The sequence below is a fragment of the Strix aluco genome, chromosome 3, assembly GCF_031877795.1.
Source record: "Strix aluco isolate bStrAlu1 chromosome 3, bStrAlu1.hap1, whole genome shotgun sequence".
NCBI classification, from domain to species: domain Eukaryota; kingdom Metazoa; phylum Chordata; class Aves; order Strigiformes; family Strigidae; genus Strix; species Strix aluco.
The window spans coordinates 15,529,535-15,546,286 of NC_133933.1; the positions used below are offsets into that span (position 1 = coordinate 15,529,535).

Below are 16,752 nucleotides of genomic sequence, written 5' to 3' on the forward strand. Positions count from 1 at the left end.
CCTGAGGGCAGGGCTGAGCACAGTGGGGAGAGAATAAATGCAGGCAGGGTGCGGCTACTGCCACCCCTCCAGCAAGCACAGCTGTTGGGGCGCCCTGGGCACAGCAATGCTATGGGCCAGCTGAGCTCTCTGACAGGCTACTAACTGGGACCGGGTGGAGCTTGGCTCATTTATTTAAAATAAAACCCACAAGTAGTCAGGGAGAGACAGACTGGACCCAGCCTGCGTCCTCCCAGCCCATCCAGGTCCTTGTCTACCTGAAGGTGGAAAAAGTCTGTCTCCTTTCGGCAGGGGCTGGGCCTGCTGCCATCTTGATCTCTACAGTCTGGAAGGCAACTTGGGGCTGGACCTGGGAGGCAGGGGGTGTCGTGGGTTCAGCAGAGATGTATTCCAAGACTTGAGGCCTCTCCTCCTGGCGCCGGAGATAGCCCTGGTTCAGCAGGTGCAGGACACAGGACAGCACATCCACGCTGTGGCAGCAGAAGCTCAGGAACTGCAGCCCTGGCCCCAACTCGCCCTTCTGACAGGCATCAATCACCTACAGCACCAAGGGAGCCCCACACTGCAGTGCAGCGCAGCGCCCAGGCAGCCCCTCTCTACCCCTCAAGCCCTTCGTACCCTAAACACCAGGTTGTCAGTGTGGAGCTGCTTCTCCACCTTGAGGATGCGGGTGATGAGGCAGCAGAGGACGTTCCTCTTCCTTTCCAGGGCACTGACCTCAGCCCTCTCTGCCCGGAGGTACCTCTGCCGGGGCAGCAGCCTCAGGTGGCGGCCAGAGGCACGGGCCAGGGCCGCCTGGTTCAGCCGCAGCGCACCTGGAGCTGGCACCCGACCCAGGGTCAGCCAAGCCCTGAGCTGGGCCCTGAAGGAGCCCCAGGACACACGTGTGGCTGCCGGACCCAACCCTGCCTGCACAGGCGTCGGCCCCGTCCTCCCCCCCTACACATGGCCCCGAGCAGCAGCTGCACTCGCAACCCCTGGCCCTGGTCCCCAACCCCCCACGTTGACCCATGCCCCAGCCCCACGCGCCACCCCCAGCCCCACGTGGGGCCTCGCAGATGCTCCACACGCAGACCCACGCCCCGAGCTCCGACAGACTCACTCCAGGCCCCTCGCTTCCCCTACAAGCTCACACCCCCCTACCCCAGCACCCACTCGGGGCTCAGACCAGCACCTCCCCGGGATGCCCCAGCCCCACGCTCACCTCCCGGCGCGCAGTTCCGCACCAGGACGCCCTCGCCCTGGGTCAGCGGCGTCAGCGCGTGGTGCAGCAGCTCAGCAGGGAGCCCCGTAGCCTGCAGCAGGGCCTCCACAGCCACCTCCTGCGGGAGGGCATGGGAGGGGAACAGCCGGCCCAGACCCGCCAGCTGCAGGCCCAGCCAAACGAGGGGGGGCCTGTGCCCCAAACACCGCCCGAGACCCCGCCGGAAGGGAGGGCACAGCCCTGCCGCGCTCCAGCACCCGCGGCCTCCCTCAGCCCACCGCGGCCCCGGCTCCTACCTCGGCACTGTTGAAGCGCAGCAGGATGTACATCTGCAGCGTGGACACGTGGAGGACGCAGTCGCCAAAATGCAGCTCAGCGTGGCCCAGCCACGTCCACTGCAACCGCCGTGGCTTTGTGCACCCCCAGCCCTGCTGGCTCTGGCCTACCAGAGCCAGCGTCAGCACCAGGGCCGGGGGCCAGCCCTGCCGGGCACTCCCAGCACACCCCAGCACTCCCTGGTGAGACCCACGCCCGCTGCCACCACACTCACTCTGCCGGCAGAAGTCGGCAAACTCGTCCAGAGGGGAGCTCAGCGCCACCGAGAAAAACCTCCTGGGTTCATCCATGTAGCAGAACGGGGAAACGGGCCAGCAGCGCGGGGACAGGGCCAGCACCTTCACCTCTGGCACATCTGCCACCGAGGCCGTCCCTCCTGCCTGGGCACGTGGATGCAAGGGCGGCTCAGGACAGCCCCCAGGACCCCTGTGAGGAACGGGGGCAGCCCCCAGCCTCCCCCCCATCCCCCCAGCAGCGCTCTCACCTCGTCCAGGCCCACATCCAGCTCCAGCAGCCGCCTGTCCTGCTCCTGCAGCTGGAAGAGGTAAAACTGCCGCTGCAGCTCCTCCGACTCAGCCAAGTTGCTCAGCATCTCTTGGGGGAAGCGGCTGGGGAAGCACAGCCCAATCTGCTCCACGACGGCTCCCTCCAGCCAAGACGGCCCTTGTGCCAGGAGCCGGTCGCCCAGGTAGTGCCTGCCACAGCCGCCAGCGTCAGGTCAGGGGCCGGCCTGAGCCCCGTGGCCATCGGCCACCCGCCGGCAGACAGAGACAGCCCCGGCTCTGGCCTCCCCCCGCGGTGCCTCCCCGCCCCATCGCCAGCAGGGAACGTGCCTCCGCAGACGGGCAGCGCCCACGGGCCCTCTCGGCCCTTCCCTCCACATGCCCGAGCCACCGGGAAAAGCAAAGCAGGAGCACCGCTGCCAGGTCAGGCCCGGCCCAGCACCGCCCGTGCCTCCCCTGCCACGCCAGGCCCTCTGGCCCGTGGAGACGTGACACCCCTCACCGGTAGAAGTGCTCGAAGGTGTGGGCGAGCTCCAGCCCACTGAAGACGACAAAGGGCTCCAGGATCTGCTGCAGCCGCTGCAGCGGCTCTGCACTGCCCGCAGTCCCGTGGAGCTCCTGGACCTGCCCGTCAAGGTAGCGGGCAAACTGCTCGCTCACCTGCGGAGAGACAGGGCTGGCTGCGGCGGGGGCTCGCCGGGTGGCCGCAGGGCCGGGCCAGGTGAATGTCCCGGAGGGAGCAGCCGGGAAACCCTGGGGCTCTCGGGCAGGGGCTGAGGGTGCCCAGGCACCAGCCCGAGGCAGGAGCGCACCGGGGCTGGGGCCGTGCCGTGCCAAGCGCCGCACACCCACCATTGGGCACCATCCAGGGCCACCACAGGGCCGGGCTCCGGGGCTCGCTGGGGGCCAGGACAGCGCCCAGCCGGAGCTCATCCCGGTGCCACGGGCCGGGGCCGCCTCCCCAGCCTGGGCCCAGGGCCAGCAGGACCCCGGCACTGGTGCCCCACTGCCTTGACTCACGTGCAGGGCAGCAAGGAAGGGGAGCTGCAGCAAAGCCCCTGCGAAGCCCTGGCCCAGAGCCAGCACGAAGGCGGCCCGCTGCCCAAAGAGCTCCTCCGTGGCGCCGCGCAGGCGCTGGTACAGCCTGCAGTATCGCTCCACGAGGTCCGGCGCCTGCCCCGCCGCCTCCAGGAACCGCCACACCTGCGGGACGCGCCATGAGAGCGGTGAGTCCCGACACGGGATGTGCCCCTGTCCCGTGGGAACGTCCACCGTCCCTGATTCACTCTGCCACCACCAACCACCCAGGGGCCGACAAGAGGCCCCAGCGTCCTCGCCGACTACCGACAGCTGGTGGAGAGCCGAGAGCGCAGCCCCGAGGGCTGGGCAGGGGCTGAGGGGCGGGACAGAAGCCCAGCAACTGCCCGGTAGGAAAGAAGTAGCCCGACACCTCGGCTGGCACTTGAGCCCTGCCAGGGTGGCAAGTGCGGCAGGGCTGTCTCCACACCCCTCCAGCCCCACGGAGGCCAGGTACAGACCCGCACCCTCCCTGTGCACCGTCAGGCCCCGCTCCCCCCTACACCCGCCCCGGGCAGGGTCCCACGCGCCCTCCCCGGCCCCCACAGCCAGCCCTCCCAGCTCTACCTGCTGCTGCACCACGCCACGCCAGCACCGTGAGATGTCCCACAGGCCGCTCGGCTTCTCCACTGCCACCTTCGCAGCCCTGGTCGGCACCTCCTTGTTCTTCCCCTCCTTCCTGCCTGCCAAGGGACAGCCCCGGGCTCAGTGCAGCTCCGTGGGCAGGCCCTGCACCCTGACCCACAGCAGCCTCCCCCTCTGCCTGCGGGGCACCGAGCAGAGGAGATGCCACTGGGGGGGCACGGCCACGAGCCCTCCCCGGCTCAGGCACCACCGGGCAGTCCCCAGAGCTCCCCAGCGCATCCCCACGGCCACGGCCTGGTGCTCTGAACCACCCCCGACCCAGTCCCATTCCCACCGGCGGGCAGCCCCTTGCTCACCAGCTGCCCTTGCCTCCTCTGGCTTGGGGCTGCCGGGGTCCACATGCACCAGGAGCTGGGTCAGGCGCCGCACACGGGAACCAAAGGCAGTGCCGCGGCTCGGGGCGTGACGGGGTAGCTCCACGCGCTCCAGGTACTCGCTCAGCAGCCAGGCCAGGGGGCTGACGCCTTGGGGGTCTGCGAGGCCAGCCAGGCTCAGAGCGGGGTGCCTCAGCCTGGGGCACGGCGCCGACTGGCCCGGGAGAGCGCAGGGTACCTGGGCTGGTGATGCTCTGCACCAAGGGGGTCACCAGGGCCTCCCAGCAGGTCCTGCCCAAGGCCCGGGCTGCCTCGTCATCAGGAAGGAAGCGGTCAGCGAAGCCCTGCTCGTGCCGCAGCGCCCGGTTCAGCCTGCAACAGCGACCGGGCAGCATATGGCACTGCCGGGCACCTGCCGACGGCTGGGGCGGACGTGGGAAAGCAGAGCACAGCGGTCGCTCCCTGCCCTGCCCCTTGCCAGGCATGACAGCTCAGCAGCCCCGCTTGCCCCCAGCAGCCAGGGCCCCCTCGCTGCCCGTGCTCGGTCTTGGGGCCCTTGCGGCCCCCGCCAAACTGGGGGGCTGGGCGGTGCCTGCACCCACGAGATCCCACCTCTGCCTGGTCAGGATGCGCCAGCCCCTGTGCCCAGCTTAAACCTGGGGGACCCCAAGGTGGCCCTGGCCCTCTGGGACCACCGGTGGCCAGGGAGGAGCCAGGGCCCCTCCCTGTCCAGGCAGGGCACACGGCTGCTCCTCTCCCAGCCCTGTAGTCCCATAGTCCCCTCACGGGCTGCCAGCACCGTGCCCCCAGGCTCTGGGACACTGGGGATGTGACAGCGCAGCCAGGAGACAGCTCACCTGCCAAAGAGCTGCAGCAGTTGCCCCCGGTCCCGGCAGATCTCCTGGCACCAGGCGTGAGCCTGAGCAGTGCAGGAGAGGAACGTCCGCCGGCACAGCTGCTCCTTGAAGATGGGCCAGAACGTGGGCTTGGGACCCAGCACCTCGATGCCACGTACCCGCGTGTCAATGCCGCCCTGCGGGACAGCGTGACCCTCAGCTCCGCAGGCACGGCCCCGACGCCCCACGCTGCCGGCTCCCCGGCCCCGCCCCCTGCTCCCCTACCTGCTGGCACCGCTTCACCCGGATCTGGATGACGGGCCAGAAGCGGGTCATGTTCTCCAGCAGGATCACTCTGCTGTCCGAGGGCAGGATGGTCACCTGCAGCCAGACAGCGAGCCCTCAGCATGCCAGGCAGCGAGCGCCAACCACCCCGCACGCTCCCCTGGCCACCCCCCGATAAAGCCGGTGCCTCTCGCCTTCCCAGCAGCCCCTACGCAGCCACAGGGCACCCGCCGCCAGGGCCCCGCTCTGGCTCACAGCCCCACAACACCAGCCTGCTGCAGCCTGGGCCGCAGGGCTGCCCATGCCCGAGCCTCCAGCACCTGCTGCCAACAGCCAGGAGGAGGCTCCCGCAGCCCAGCTCCTGCCATCCCCACCTCCCCGGGGGGCACCTTCCAGGGCCCCGCACCAGGGCGAGACCTTCACAGGGCACAGCAAGGACCAGCCCACCGCTCCCGTGGGGCCCTGGGGCCTGAGCAGCCCAGGCCCGACTCACCGCGTTGAGCTCCGTTCTGATGGCGGCAGGGCTGTCTCCCCCCAGCACCACCACACGGGCCGGCATGTAGCTGGAGTCCTCGCTGGCCACCAGCATGCTCATCTCCCTGCAGCACAGCACACACGGTGCTGCCCAGCAGGCACCACCTCCCCGCCCCAGCCCCCGCCAGCCCCACGCGCTGATGCCCGCATCCAGCGACCCCCAGGATGGGGACCACTGGGGCAGGGCTCGCACTGATCACCACAGCCCTCCCCTCCCCACGCAGCCACTGGCCCTCCCGGCCCCAAGGCTCCCCCCCGGACCCGCCTCACCTGACCACCACACCACACTGCATGTGCACAGTGATGAAGTGGGAGCCGGTGCTGCCGTTTGACTCCCAGTAGGTCTTGGGGTTTCTGTCCGTGAGCTTGCTGGCTCGGTGGGGGTTGGAGGAGACCTGCACCTTCTCCCAACACTTATCCTCCTTCACCTCCACGCTGGAGCCTGTGGGGAGAGCGCCCGGAGCCTCCAGCCGCCCGGCCAACACTTGCTGAGCACAGGGGCCCAGCTCCCGCTCCCTGCACTCACCTCGGCACAGGTTGTGCAGAAAAACGTCAAAGAAGGGGATGCTGATGGGCCGGTGGCTCCGGCGGTGCTCCTCAATCTGCCCCAGGACCAGCTACGGGACAGGGCGAGGCTCTGACCGGCGGTCCTGGCGCCTCCTCCCCTCGCCCGCCACAGGGCTGTGGCAGGCAGAGGGCAGAAGGCTGCCCTGCGGCGCTGGGAACAGCCGGACGGCCCCTGGACCCAGAGCCCCAGCACGGCCGGGCCTCCCCAGGCCCACCTGGATGCAGCCGGACAAGATGCTGGTCGTCAGCTTCTTGTAGAGGCTGGCGTACTTCTCGCAGTCAGTCACCAGGTCCAGCAGGGCCGGCGCCAGCGACAGAGCCGTGCTGTGCTTGTCCAGGGCTTTGGACAGAGCCTCGCGGGCGCCCGCGCGGCACATCGCCACCGCGCAGTCCTTGCTGGCGGTGGCCAGGCGGTGCAGGAAGCCAACCGCCTCCTGCACCACCTGCGGAGCGGGCAGCCCTGAGCAGCCGGGCCGGTGCTGGGAGCCCCCAGGCCGCAGCAGCAGGGTGCTGCAGTGCTCCCTTCCCACCCTCCGCCCCGACGCTGCAGCAGTGCCTGCCAGAGCCTGGCCGGGCACGCCAGCCACCGGGACGCGGCCACAGCCACGACACCCCCCACCTCTCCCAGCACCTCGGCCTCGATGAGGCCGGGCTGCAGCTTCGCCAGCGCCGGGCCCAGACGACGCACGACACAACCAGCAAAGCCGCCCCGGCCTGCTGGGAGTCCCGGGGCCCCCTCACCTCCCGGTCGCTGCTGTGGGCACTCAGGGAGGACAAACAGGGCTCCACACACTCGTGCCAGGGCAGCACACCCTCCTGGTAAGCGTCCAGGAACTTGTTCAGGATCCTGAGTGGCAGAGGGGGCCCACTCAGGCCGCTGCACTCAGACAGCAGCGCCACAGGCAGACCTGCCCCACCTGGAAGGCCAGCACCCCACAGGGACAGAGAGCCACGGCTCCCGCCAGCACCCAGGCGTGTGCTGCGCTGCCCCCGTACATCCCTGTGCCCCAGGACCCCAGTCAGCACCTGCATATGTGCTGGGGGGCACCTGCCCCTGCTGAAGAACAGCCGCCCCGCCAGGACCCACCACCGTGCGCCTTGTCCCTCCAGCACCACCACCCCACCGCCCCCACCTGCTGGGGAGGCCCCGGACCCCCGACAGATCCCCCCGGACCCACCTGAGGACGCTCAGGCTCACGGCCTTCTCCGCCCCCAGCAGCTCAAAGCTGCGCAGCAGCAGCCTGAAGCATCTGTGGTCCTGCAGCAGCTGGGACGCCTCGCCAGAGGGGACGGCACCTTCACTGCAGAGCTGCCGATCCAGGGCCACCACCACGTCCTTGGACAACGTGCCATCCCCCACGCTGCTCAGAAGCGGCCGCACGTCCCTCAGGTCCAGCGGGGCCTCTCTGCCTGCCAGGACAACGACGCGCGGGTCCGGCCCAGCCGCTCGCAGGAGAGGCACCAGTGGGGTGCTCTGCCCTGGCAGGTGAGGCAGCCCTGCCCGCTGCACCCACGGGGCTGTAGCACAGCGGGGGGCGCGGGCGGCAGCTACCTGCCGTCTCCAGGCCCAGGGGCAGCCGGTGCTCCGCGAGGCGGTTGATCACACCGAGGGCCAGCATCGCGTGAGGGCAGCTGGAGCTTTGCCCATCCCACCAGCAGCTCTGCAGCACCGTGGCGAGATCACGGCCTGCCAGCTGCTCCGCCAGGCCCCGGTGGCCGTCGATCAGCATGTTCACCACCAGCAAGCCGTTCCGCACGCCTGACGAGCCCCTGCAGGGACAGAGCAATGCGGGCGCCTGCCTCCCCCCAGCACAGAGCCTCCCCTGCACCCTCAAGCCACCCGCCTGCCTTGGCCGAGGGTCTCCCCGCCCCCAGCTGCCGTCCTCACTCTGCCCCTACCCTGGGACCCTCTGCAGGGTGCTCACGGCCGCAGGGATGACACTAAGCAGGCTCGCCAAGCCCTCGCTGGAGGCAGAGCCGATGCTGGCAAAGATCTCCCGCATCATCTGCGCATCGGCGTGGTTCAGGGGCGAGGGCTTCCCACCGGCACCTCCTGGCTCGCTGGCCACAGCTCCCACCAGCACCTTCAGGGCCTGCAAGGCCAACAGCAGTCAGGAGGGCAGCGGGCATCCCTGCCACGTCCGGGCGAGCCTGCACCCTGACCGCCCACCTACAGCGTCCCCCCGCCACACTCACTGCCAGGCCAGCCTGCTGCACCAGGGCGGAGGCGGCGTGCTGCTGCATGCAGGCCAGCACAGCCCGCACGCCACCCTCCGTGGCAAATGCCACGCGCCAGTCGTACTTCGCCATGAGCATGGCCAGCAGCCGCAGCGTCACCACCACCAGGGCCTTCTCTGCCACCTCGGCGCTCAGCAGCTCCACTGCCACCTTCACCAGCTTCTCCCTGCATGGGACAGGACACCTCAAGAGGAGCCTCCTCGCACTACCCCTGACATCCAGGGCCCTGTCAGCCACCTCTTCCCTGCCCACGTGGCTCCACAGCAGCTGGGTCAGCCCCAGGAATGAGCCTGCCTGGGACCAGAGGACACAAGACCCACCCCTCTTCTGGCCGAGCATGCAGGCACATGCCGGCCTTTACACTTCCATTGCCACCTCCTGCACTCCCACCTCCAGTACTGTCCCACACAGCCAGCAGGAGGGGTGTGCAACACCCCACGGCTCACCCAACACTCCTGGTCCCGAGCCCACCCTGGGCTTTGCTGACTTGCTCCTCGGACTCAGGCTCCTCCTCCAGGATCTCCATGATGTGCTTGAGCCCAGCTAAGCGCAGCCCCACCTCTGAGCTGCTGCTCTGGATCACGTCCACCACAGCTGCAACCTTGGCTAGCGAGCCCGTCTCACTCATCCCCTTGGAGCTGCCCAGCACTGGCGGGAGGGAGGCAGGGACATGGGTGTCAGGGCAGCAGTTACACCCCCAGCACCTCCCACGGTGCCATGCACCCACAGACCCACCACCCACAGGCACCCCCCGCCCCCGCTCCCCAGGCAACCTCTGGGTGCCTGGCCTCCCGTGCCCTGCCCAGAGCCTTCCTCCACAGAGGCAACGATGCCGCCTCCAGCACCACGCATGTGCCCCAGCACGTAGCAGGCCGTTACCTTTGATCTGCTCCTCCGTCACCTCTGGGAAGAACAGCCCTTCCTTCTCAAGGAGCTCGCTGAACAGCTGGTTATCCGACTTCACCACTGCAGCGGGGGCTCGGGGCGGCACTGTGGCTGTGGAAAGGTCTTCCTGCGCTGCCTTGGCCATCGCGGCTTCAGGGCCAGCGCTCCTGCGGCCGGCACCCTTCGAGCACACCGCGGCGCTCCCCCTGACGTCCTGCTCGGCCCCCCTGCTGAGGAAGTATTTGGCGTAGACGTGGGAGCCACACAGGTCACGGCGAGTGCTGCCCTGGCACCGCTTCTCCAAGACCTGCAGCACCTTCTGGGCCAGCTCTGCAGGTACCGACAGCTGGATCAGGGCTTCTTCATCCACCTCCGACAGCTGGACAGACGGGGTCAAGTTAACCCTCACGGACTCACCACGGATCCCACGCCCCTTGTGATGGCCAGTGCCCAAACGGACAGAAAGGCTGCACTGCCAGAGGCCCCCGGGGCCATTCCCCAGTGCCACACTCCCCTGGCTGTACCCAGCCCAGACCTCCCGCCTGCACTCACCCCCCAACCGCAAGTGGCAGAGTCACCCCATGGCCTTGCCTCACCTACCCAGACCTCGCTGGACACAGTCACTCCTCCCAGGTCATGGCAGGCTGCGTTTCCTCTCATCTCGCCTCACCCCTTTGCTGTGCCCAGCTCCCCGCACTTCTGCCATCCCTCACTCACATTCCCATTTCAGTCCCATTTTGGCTCCAGTCAGGCTGCCCCTGCACAGCTCACGCTCGCCATCTCCTCCTTCGGGCCCAGTCCCCTTCCTAACATTCTCCCATTTCCACACCACAGGTTCTGGCCCATACCTGCTCTCCCTGGGCCTGCTGGATGAGACAGGCGATCTCCTTCTGCTCCTGTGCTTCCAGCTTCTTCACAAAGAAGAGCAGCTCCCACCACTCGGCACGGCTCAGCGCCTCTGCAGCCTTTCTCGGCTGCTCTCCCAGGTAAGGCAGAGAGTACAGCCCCCCAGAGGGCTTGCAGAAAAACGGCTGCGCAACTGCAGGACAGCAGAACAAGGAAGGGCACTGTCAGCTCTGCCAATTCCCCCATCCTCTGCTGCACACCCCACGTGCCCCAAGGAAAGGGCTCATGGGGACTGTCTGGGCAGAAGAGGCCCCCACTATCCCACTGCCGGCTGTGAGACAGGGAGGTGACAGGAAGGCAGCGAGAGACAGGGAGCGTGCTGGGAGGAGACCCCAGAAGCTGTAGAGATGGGGATTACCATCTTCACTTGAGCCTCTCTGGGATGTAGAACAGGAAAAGCACATGCTCCAAATAGGCATCTCTAGATCACTGCTCCCCACATCTGTTCCCACAGTGCCTGGGCCAGCCAGGGCAACGCACTTGGACACCCAGCACCAGCAGAATCCACAGTGCCCCCGTGCAGCTGTAGAAGGTGGGGAGAACAGCTGCAGGCCCAGCTGACAGGTTCCTCACCTGCTGCTGGTTTGTGGTTGCGTGCCAGGGTGGACACCTTCTCCTGGCCCTCAGGCTCCTCTTGCCCAGAAGGGCCAATGATCTCCACCATGTGCCAGTGAACCCAGTACGTACAGCCCAGGGCTTGCCAATACACCTGAGGAGGAGAGCCCAACACATGCCCAGCTGAGGAAAGACAAGTCCCACCCCACTGCTCCGCAGAAGGCTGCATGCTTCCTGCAGCACACCAGAGCAGACAGGCCCCTGCCCGGCCGTGCCGTCCCCGCAGAGGATACCTGCACGGGCGGTGTGCCGTCGTTGCTCTGGCGGAAGTCACCCTCGTCACCCGCGCTGACTTGCTCGTAGTCCTCCAGCATGCGCACCCGCATGCCACGCACCAGGTTTGCCTGCACGTACTCCACATAGCTGCTGCGGCTTGGGAAGGCTGAGCGCGTCTTGAAGATGCTGGGCTCTTTTGGTGGGGGAGTGGGGGCTGCTTGAGCAGCATTGTAGGATGTGGCCCTGTGCTGGAAGATGGATTGGGTGGTGTGAGGCCGCAGCTCCTGCTGGGGCAGCAGCTCTGGCTTGTGGCTGTGGTCCCAGCCCATCACGTGCACCAGCTCCAAGATGAGGTTTGCCATAGCCATGCTGAACTCAAACTCCTGCCTCACACGGCTCCTCTCCTCAGTGGGCAGGCTGGGCACAGCGCAGTCCTCCTGCTCCACACCACTGCTGAGCTTTTCCATAAGAGAAGTGACACACAGGTAGCGCTTCACCAGGACGAACAGCAGCTTCCCGGGGATCTGCAACAAGCACGGCTGTCAGACTCTAGCCTGCAGAGTGCCTCCAGCTCTCTCCAAGCCACCAGCTCATCTGCAGTCAGGCTCCCACGATAGCTCCGGACTAGCAAGAAGCAGCAGGAACCTCACAGCCCACCCTCACTTCCCTGCTCAGAGACAAGGCCCTCCACATGCCTCTCCACCACCCCCAGCCTCAAGCCAGGCCCAGATCCTGTGCCCCCTCTCCCAATACCCAGTCCTGCCCAGCTGCCCACTGCCAACTACCCTCCTGTCCCAAACAAGGACACCAGTTCTGGCCCCCCACTCTCATCCCTCCTGACCCCTAGAGCCCACAGGCCCAGGGCTGGCAGGGCCTGACGCTACCTGGGGAAGGTGAATCCCCTCAAAGGACACGCAGTGCTCTTCAGAGGATGTTGTCTCAGCAAACAGCTCCAGCAAGGTGTAGCGACTGTCGAAGTCCATGTGCTGCTCAATGTCATCCTGCTGGCTCAGGGACAGCAGGACATAGGCCCAGCTCCCTGCAACAACAAGACAAACTCTTCAGGCCCCATAAAGATAACCCTCACCCCACCCTGCCTGTGCGAGAGACTCGCAGGCAATGAACAGCTTTGTTGCTCACTGTAACCTAGAACCATGTTCTGTCCTTTCATCTGGATTGGCAACATTTTGCTCCACTGAATAACATCGCATTTTTTCCACCCCTAAAGCTGCAAGATTCCCCCAAAGCAGCAGCCCCAAATAACTGGCTCCAGAACAGGGTTCCAGGGAAGAAAGAAGTTAAGCTTTAACTGAATCAGCCCCCCATCTGCCCCACTGGAGAGCCACATGAACTCGGGCACTAGGACAGGGAAAGCCGGATCTCCGAGGGACACACCAGCACCAGCAACCTTCCAGGTGCACCCAAGCCTCACCCGGCACTTCCGAGCTCTGGCAGCTCCTCTCAGATGAGAGGACAGGGTGAGGACCAGGCTCTACCCCCAGGGCCTGACAAAAGGCTCCCTGCCAAGAACAGGCCAGAGCCTTCCCAAATCAAAGCATGCAGCAGAGACACCCCAATGCCCTGCCAAGCCTCTTGCCACAAGTCCTCCTAACAGTTAATCAGCGTCCCAGCTCAGGAGCCCGTCGGGGAAAAGAGCTCCCAAGTCTTAGAGCACCCCAGACAACTACAATCGAGGAGCCGCTTGGAAGCTCCACTCCGATTCTTCCCCTTTTGCCAACAAGCCCCAAGACACACTCTTCCCAGGCATCCCACGCCTGCAAAAGGACTGGCACCCTCCAGCTGCCCAGCAGCACCTCCTCAGGGGCACTGAGCAGTAGCAGCCCCCACCTGCATCATGCGAAGCCAGGGCCCTCAGCATCTTGCCGGCGCTGCGGCGGATTTGCTTATCCTTGTGGCACAGCATCTTCATCAGCAAGTCCAGGGCTCCCGTCTCCTTGAAGGCACCCGCCAGCGAGCCAATGCTGGCGTACGCGCTCAGCACGTGGATGGTGTTGAGGATGGAGGACTCGGGGGCACCACTCTCGGCCATCTGCCGGCCGGCTCGCTGCACCAGGCTCCTGACATCAGCCTTCATCTCCAGCAGCGAGGCTTCATCCAGCGGGACATCTGCAGCGAACGGGCTGGCTGCCTTCTCCTCTTTCGCCCACTGCCCTTCCAGCCTCCTCTTGCCCAGCAGCGCCGGGCAGCTGGCACAGACCTCTTCTGCAGACATCCACATCGAGATGTTCTCCAGCTTGGTCTCTGCAGAGGAGCCACTGCTGCCTCCCGCTGCTCTCTCTTCCAAGCTGACGATGCTCCACTGGATCAGGTACTCGGGCTGGCCGTCGTGGCCTCGCCGCTGCCGGAGCAGCTCCTCCGGGTAGGCCTGCAGTTTGGCTCCCAGGTGCACAAGCAGGTTGCCGTTATGCTTCTCGTTCACCATGACAGGAAACGTGCCTGCAGAGACAGAGGGGAAGCAGGAGCTGGGGAGAGGTGACTGAGGCATGGGCTTTGCTACAGCTAGAAATCTATGGTCCCATGGGTGACAGTGCTTGTAGCATGGCAGTGTAACAAATAAAATGTGCTATTGTACTGGCTGTACTCAAGGTCAGTGCCGTAACCCCCTAACGCAAGACTACTGAAGTAGTCATCTTCTCTTTGGAAAACAGCACGCATGAAGCAACAAGATAATGGGGCATAGCGATCTCTGGTCTGCTAAACGGGCTGTGGGAAGGGCAGGAACACGGACAGCAGCGTCCAAGGAGAGCAGCTTTTCCCTGGAAGCTCAGCTGGAAAGCCCAGCTGTGTGCTGACAGCTCCCCTGGCCAGCTGGAGCCTGCATGCTGGCCATGAGCGTCAGCACAAGGCAGTGCTGGAGGGCTCCGCTGCACATCTCCCAGCCTGGACTGGAAGCACAGCCCAGGCACAGGCCTGTGCCCTGGCCGCCCCGGCCCCCGGGACACGCGTGCTAAAGGCGGGCGGCACAGCACCCCCGTTCCCGGGGACTGGCTTGCGTGGGCAGGTCCCGCTGCCGGCAGGAATAAAGCCCCTTCTAAGCGTGGGCCAAGCGAGAGTTCCCAGAGCACCGAGAAGCGCCTAGCACTGCCCGGTCTGGCCCGGCTGCCGCAGCCCCTCCCCGGCGGGCTCACCTCGGGGCTCCCCAAACCGGAAGGCCCGGGGTCGCCACAGGACAGCGGCGCTCGCGCGGCCCCAGCACACCCACCGCTTTCCGCACGGGGCCGGGCCGCCCCGCCGTTACCTCCGGCTCCGCTCCCACACCGCTTCCGGGCGGGCGGGCGGGCATGCGCGGCCGGACGGGAGCCGCGCAGGGACAAGCTTCTCCCGCCCGCGGCCCAGCCCCAGCTTTGGGGACGGGGACGACGGCCGGTACCGGGGGGCCCGGGGCGGCGTAGATCTGGGGGCAGGGCAGGACCAGGGGGCAGCGGGGGCCGCAGGGGAGAGCTGGGGGCTATATGGGGCACGGGGGTGGTGCAGTACGGCACTTGGGGGTCAGCAGGGTAGTGCAGCGAGTGAAGGGGGGACAGGGGAGCAGCGAGGGCATTACTGGGGCTGGGAGGTGCGAGGTCTGTGCTCCTCAGTGCTCAGCAGGTCGCCCTGGGGGCACAGCCACCTTTCTGCCTTACCACATGGCTGCCCACTTGCCATCACTACTCCACAACCTGAAGCTGGGGGAGGAGGCCAGCTGTCCCACAGGCAGGCTTGGCACAACCGTGCAGAGTTCTGTTTGACCCCACCAAGACCCCCACCCACCCTAAGCTCCAGCCAAGGCAGTCCACAGCCCCACATTCATCTCTCCTGCAAGCCAAACTCTGGCCAAGGGCTGAACACAGTCATGTCCCTTGGGGAAAGCACACTCTGAGGCCCCATGCAGAAAAGGCAGCAGTAACATGACAGCAGTGGCATGGAGAATGCTTTATTGTCCCCCAACATCACTGCTGTGCCGTGACCCGTGGCAGGTTGACATAGCTCTTCATGGGCGGGAGAGGCTTGATCTTGCGGCCAGCCCAGCCGCCCTTGCGATGCCACAAGCCTGTGTGCGGGCGCTTGCCCAGCCAGCGGTTCCGGCCTGCCTTCCCAATCACCCGCTTGTTATGGTCAACGTTGGACACGCGGCCCACTGTGGCCACACAGGTCTCCAGCACCTAGGGGACGGAGAAGAGCTGGAGGTCTCCCTAGGGATGCACAGCCACATGCCCAGGTGGTCAGGTCAGGGACAGCATGGGTCCTCTACCTGCATATGCCTCTTGGAGGGCAGCTGCACGATGGCTGTCCCATTCACTTTTCTCAGCAGCACCCCACAGGTACCTGCAGCAGGGAAGAGGAGAGGAAGCAGCTGCCCCAAGCAGCAGAACAAAGTATCTCACCCTGTGCCATTGCCCTTTGTGCAGAACTTCTTCTGAGGACAGGACCTCAGAAGCAATGGGGCAGAGCTGCCCCTGCCTCTCTGAAGGGCTGTCCTGCACCGTGACACAAGGAGAAGGGAGGCCAGCAACTCCCTGTCACTAGCCACCCAGAGCAGTGCCCCCCGCCCTCCTCTCCAGCTGCGCTAAGCCAAACCCAGCTACAAATGGGAGGTCCCCTGCCCAGAGACGCACCAGCTGCCCGGATGTACTGCGCTCCCTTCCCAGGGTGGCTCTCCAGGTTGCAGATCAGTGTGCCAACAGGCAGAGCCCCCAGTGGGTGGGCATCCCCTTCGTTGGCTGACACTGGAAGACAGAAGCTGATGAGCTGGGCAAGGAGCAGCCAATGAGCCCCTGGCAGGGCCGGCGCAGCTGCCCCTGGCCCTGGTGTGCACCTGCCATCCTGCCAATGTGATTGGAGTTCGTGATGATGTCCCCCGGCTGCATGTTCTCCGTGGCAATGATCCAGCGCTTCCGGTTGCCACCGGCCACCAGGGCGATGTCAGCCGACCTGCACAGAGAACCCACGGTGTGCACAGGGAGGCTCAACGCAGGCGCAACGCCCGGGGCCGAACCAGTGCCCCACACTTGCCTGCAAGGGTCGTATCGGACGTTGATGACCTTCTCGGTGAAGGGCTGTGGTGGGGCCCCCTCCTCGTAGCGCAGCCGCTGGAAGTCGATCATGCGGTACCGCCGCTTGTGCCCCCCACCGATCCCCCGCACGCGGATGCGGCCTGCGGGACACGGGAGCGGCTGCAGGCGGGCCCGCTACCGCCCCGCCGGCCCCCCGCCCGCGGGCCCCGCCCGCCCACCTGTGTGGTCACGGCCACCCGTCTTCTTCATGCCCACGGGCCGCACCGTGTACTTGACCCGGCACTTCCACAGGGGGTTGGTGGTGCAACGCGGCGCCGAGGCACCCAGCCCGCGGCAGGCAGCCGCCAGTGCTCCCCACGGCGGGCCGGGCGGGGTGCGGGGCAGGGCGGGGAGCCGGGCGGCGGAACGCGGCGCAGCCGAAAGCAGAAGCGCCCCGAAGGCGCGACACAGCCCCGCCGCCATGGCCGCCGCCCTCTGCGCCTGCGCCGAGGGGAGGGGCGGGGCGGGGCCTCCGACGGAAGCGGCGCGGGGGGCGGGGCCGGGCCGCTGGGGGCCGGCGGGGCCGCCGCGAGGTGG

The 16,752-nt window shown here is 66.7% G+C and overlaps 2 protein-coding genes across 19 annotated transcripts; both read right to left on the minus strand.

Moving 5' to 3' along the window:
• Window positions 1-155: 155 nt before the first annotated feature.
• LOC141920561 (cullin-9-like) lies at window positions 156-14,443 on the minus strand. Of its 18 annotated transcripts, none has more exons than XM_074817496.1 (29): window positions 14,421-14,443; window positions 13,010-13,618; window positions 12,046-12,200; window positions 11,179-11,685; window positions 10,904-11,039; window positions 10,273-10,463; window positions 9,419-9,803; window positions 8,986-9,187; window positions 8,498-8,705; window positions 8,201-8,394; window positions 7,854-8,071; window positions 7,480-7,711; window positions 7,043-7,148; window positions 6,517-6,744; window positions 6,261-6,351; window positions 6,005-6,176; window positions 5,694-5,799; window positions 5,201-5,296; window positions 4,937-5,112; window positions 4,318-4,451; window positions 4,062-4,238; window positions 3,688-3,803; window positions 3,064-3,246; window positions 2,546-2,703; window positions 2,025-2,235; window positions 1,501-1,920; window positions 1,205-1,322; window positions 619-821; window positions 156-538 (listed from the first exon to the last, which is right to left on the minus strand). In XM_074817496.1, exons 2-29 carry the CDS (start codon window positions 13,602-13,604, stop codon window positions 254-256), a joined length of 6,003 nt encoding a protein of 2,000 aa, XP_074673597.1. In that variant the 5' UTR covers window positions 13,605-13,618; window positions 14,421-14,443; the 3' UTR covers window positions 156-253. The 18 variants fall into 18 exon arrangements, 11 of the variants coding, with proteins under 11 accessions (XP_074673597.1, XP_074673596.1, XP_074673599.1 ...); XM_074817495.1 differs by having other exon boundaries at window positions 14,311-14,432; XM_074817498.1 differs by lacking the exon at window positions 14,421-14,443 and having other exon boundaries at window positions 1,501-1,646; window positions 1,755-1,920; window positions 13,010-14,398.
• Window positions 14,444-15,079: 636 nt separating this feature from the next.
• On the minus strand, window positions 15,080-16,656 carry MRPL2 (mitochondrial ribosomal protein L2). The gene is made up of 6 exons (XM_074817518.1): window positions 16,395-16,656; window positions 16,175-16,316; window positions 15,978-16,093; window positions 15,778-15,888; window positions 15,414-15,487; window positions 15,080-15,324 (listed from the first exon to the last, which is right to left on the minus strand). The coding sequence occupies exons 1-6, from the start codon at window positions 16,636-16,638 to the stop codon at window positions 15,112-15,114; spliced, it is 900 nt and encodes a 299-aa protein (XP_074673619.1). The 5' UTR covers window positions 16,639-16,656; the 3' UTR covers window positions 15,080-15,111.
• Window positions 16,657-16,752: the final 96 nt, after the last annotated feature.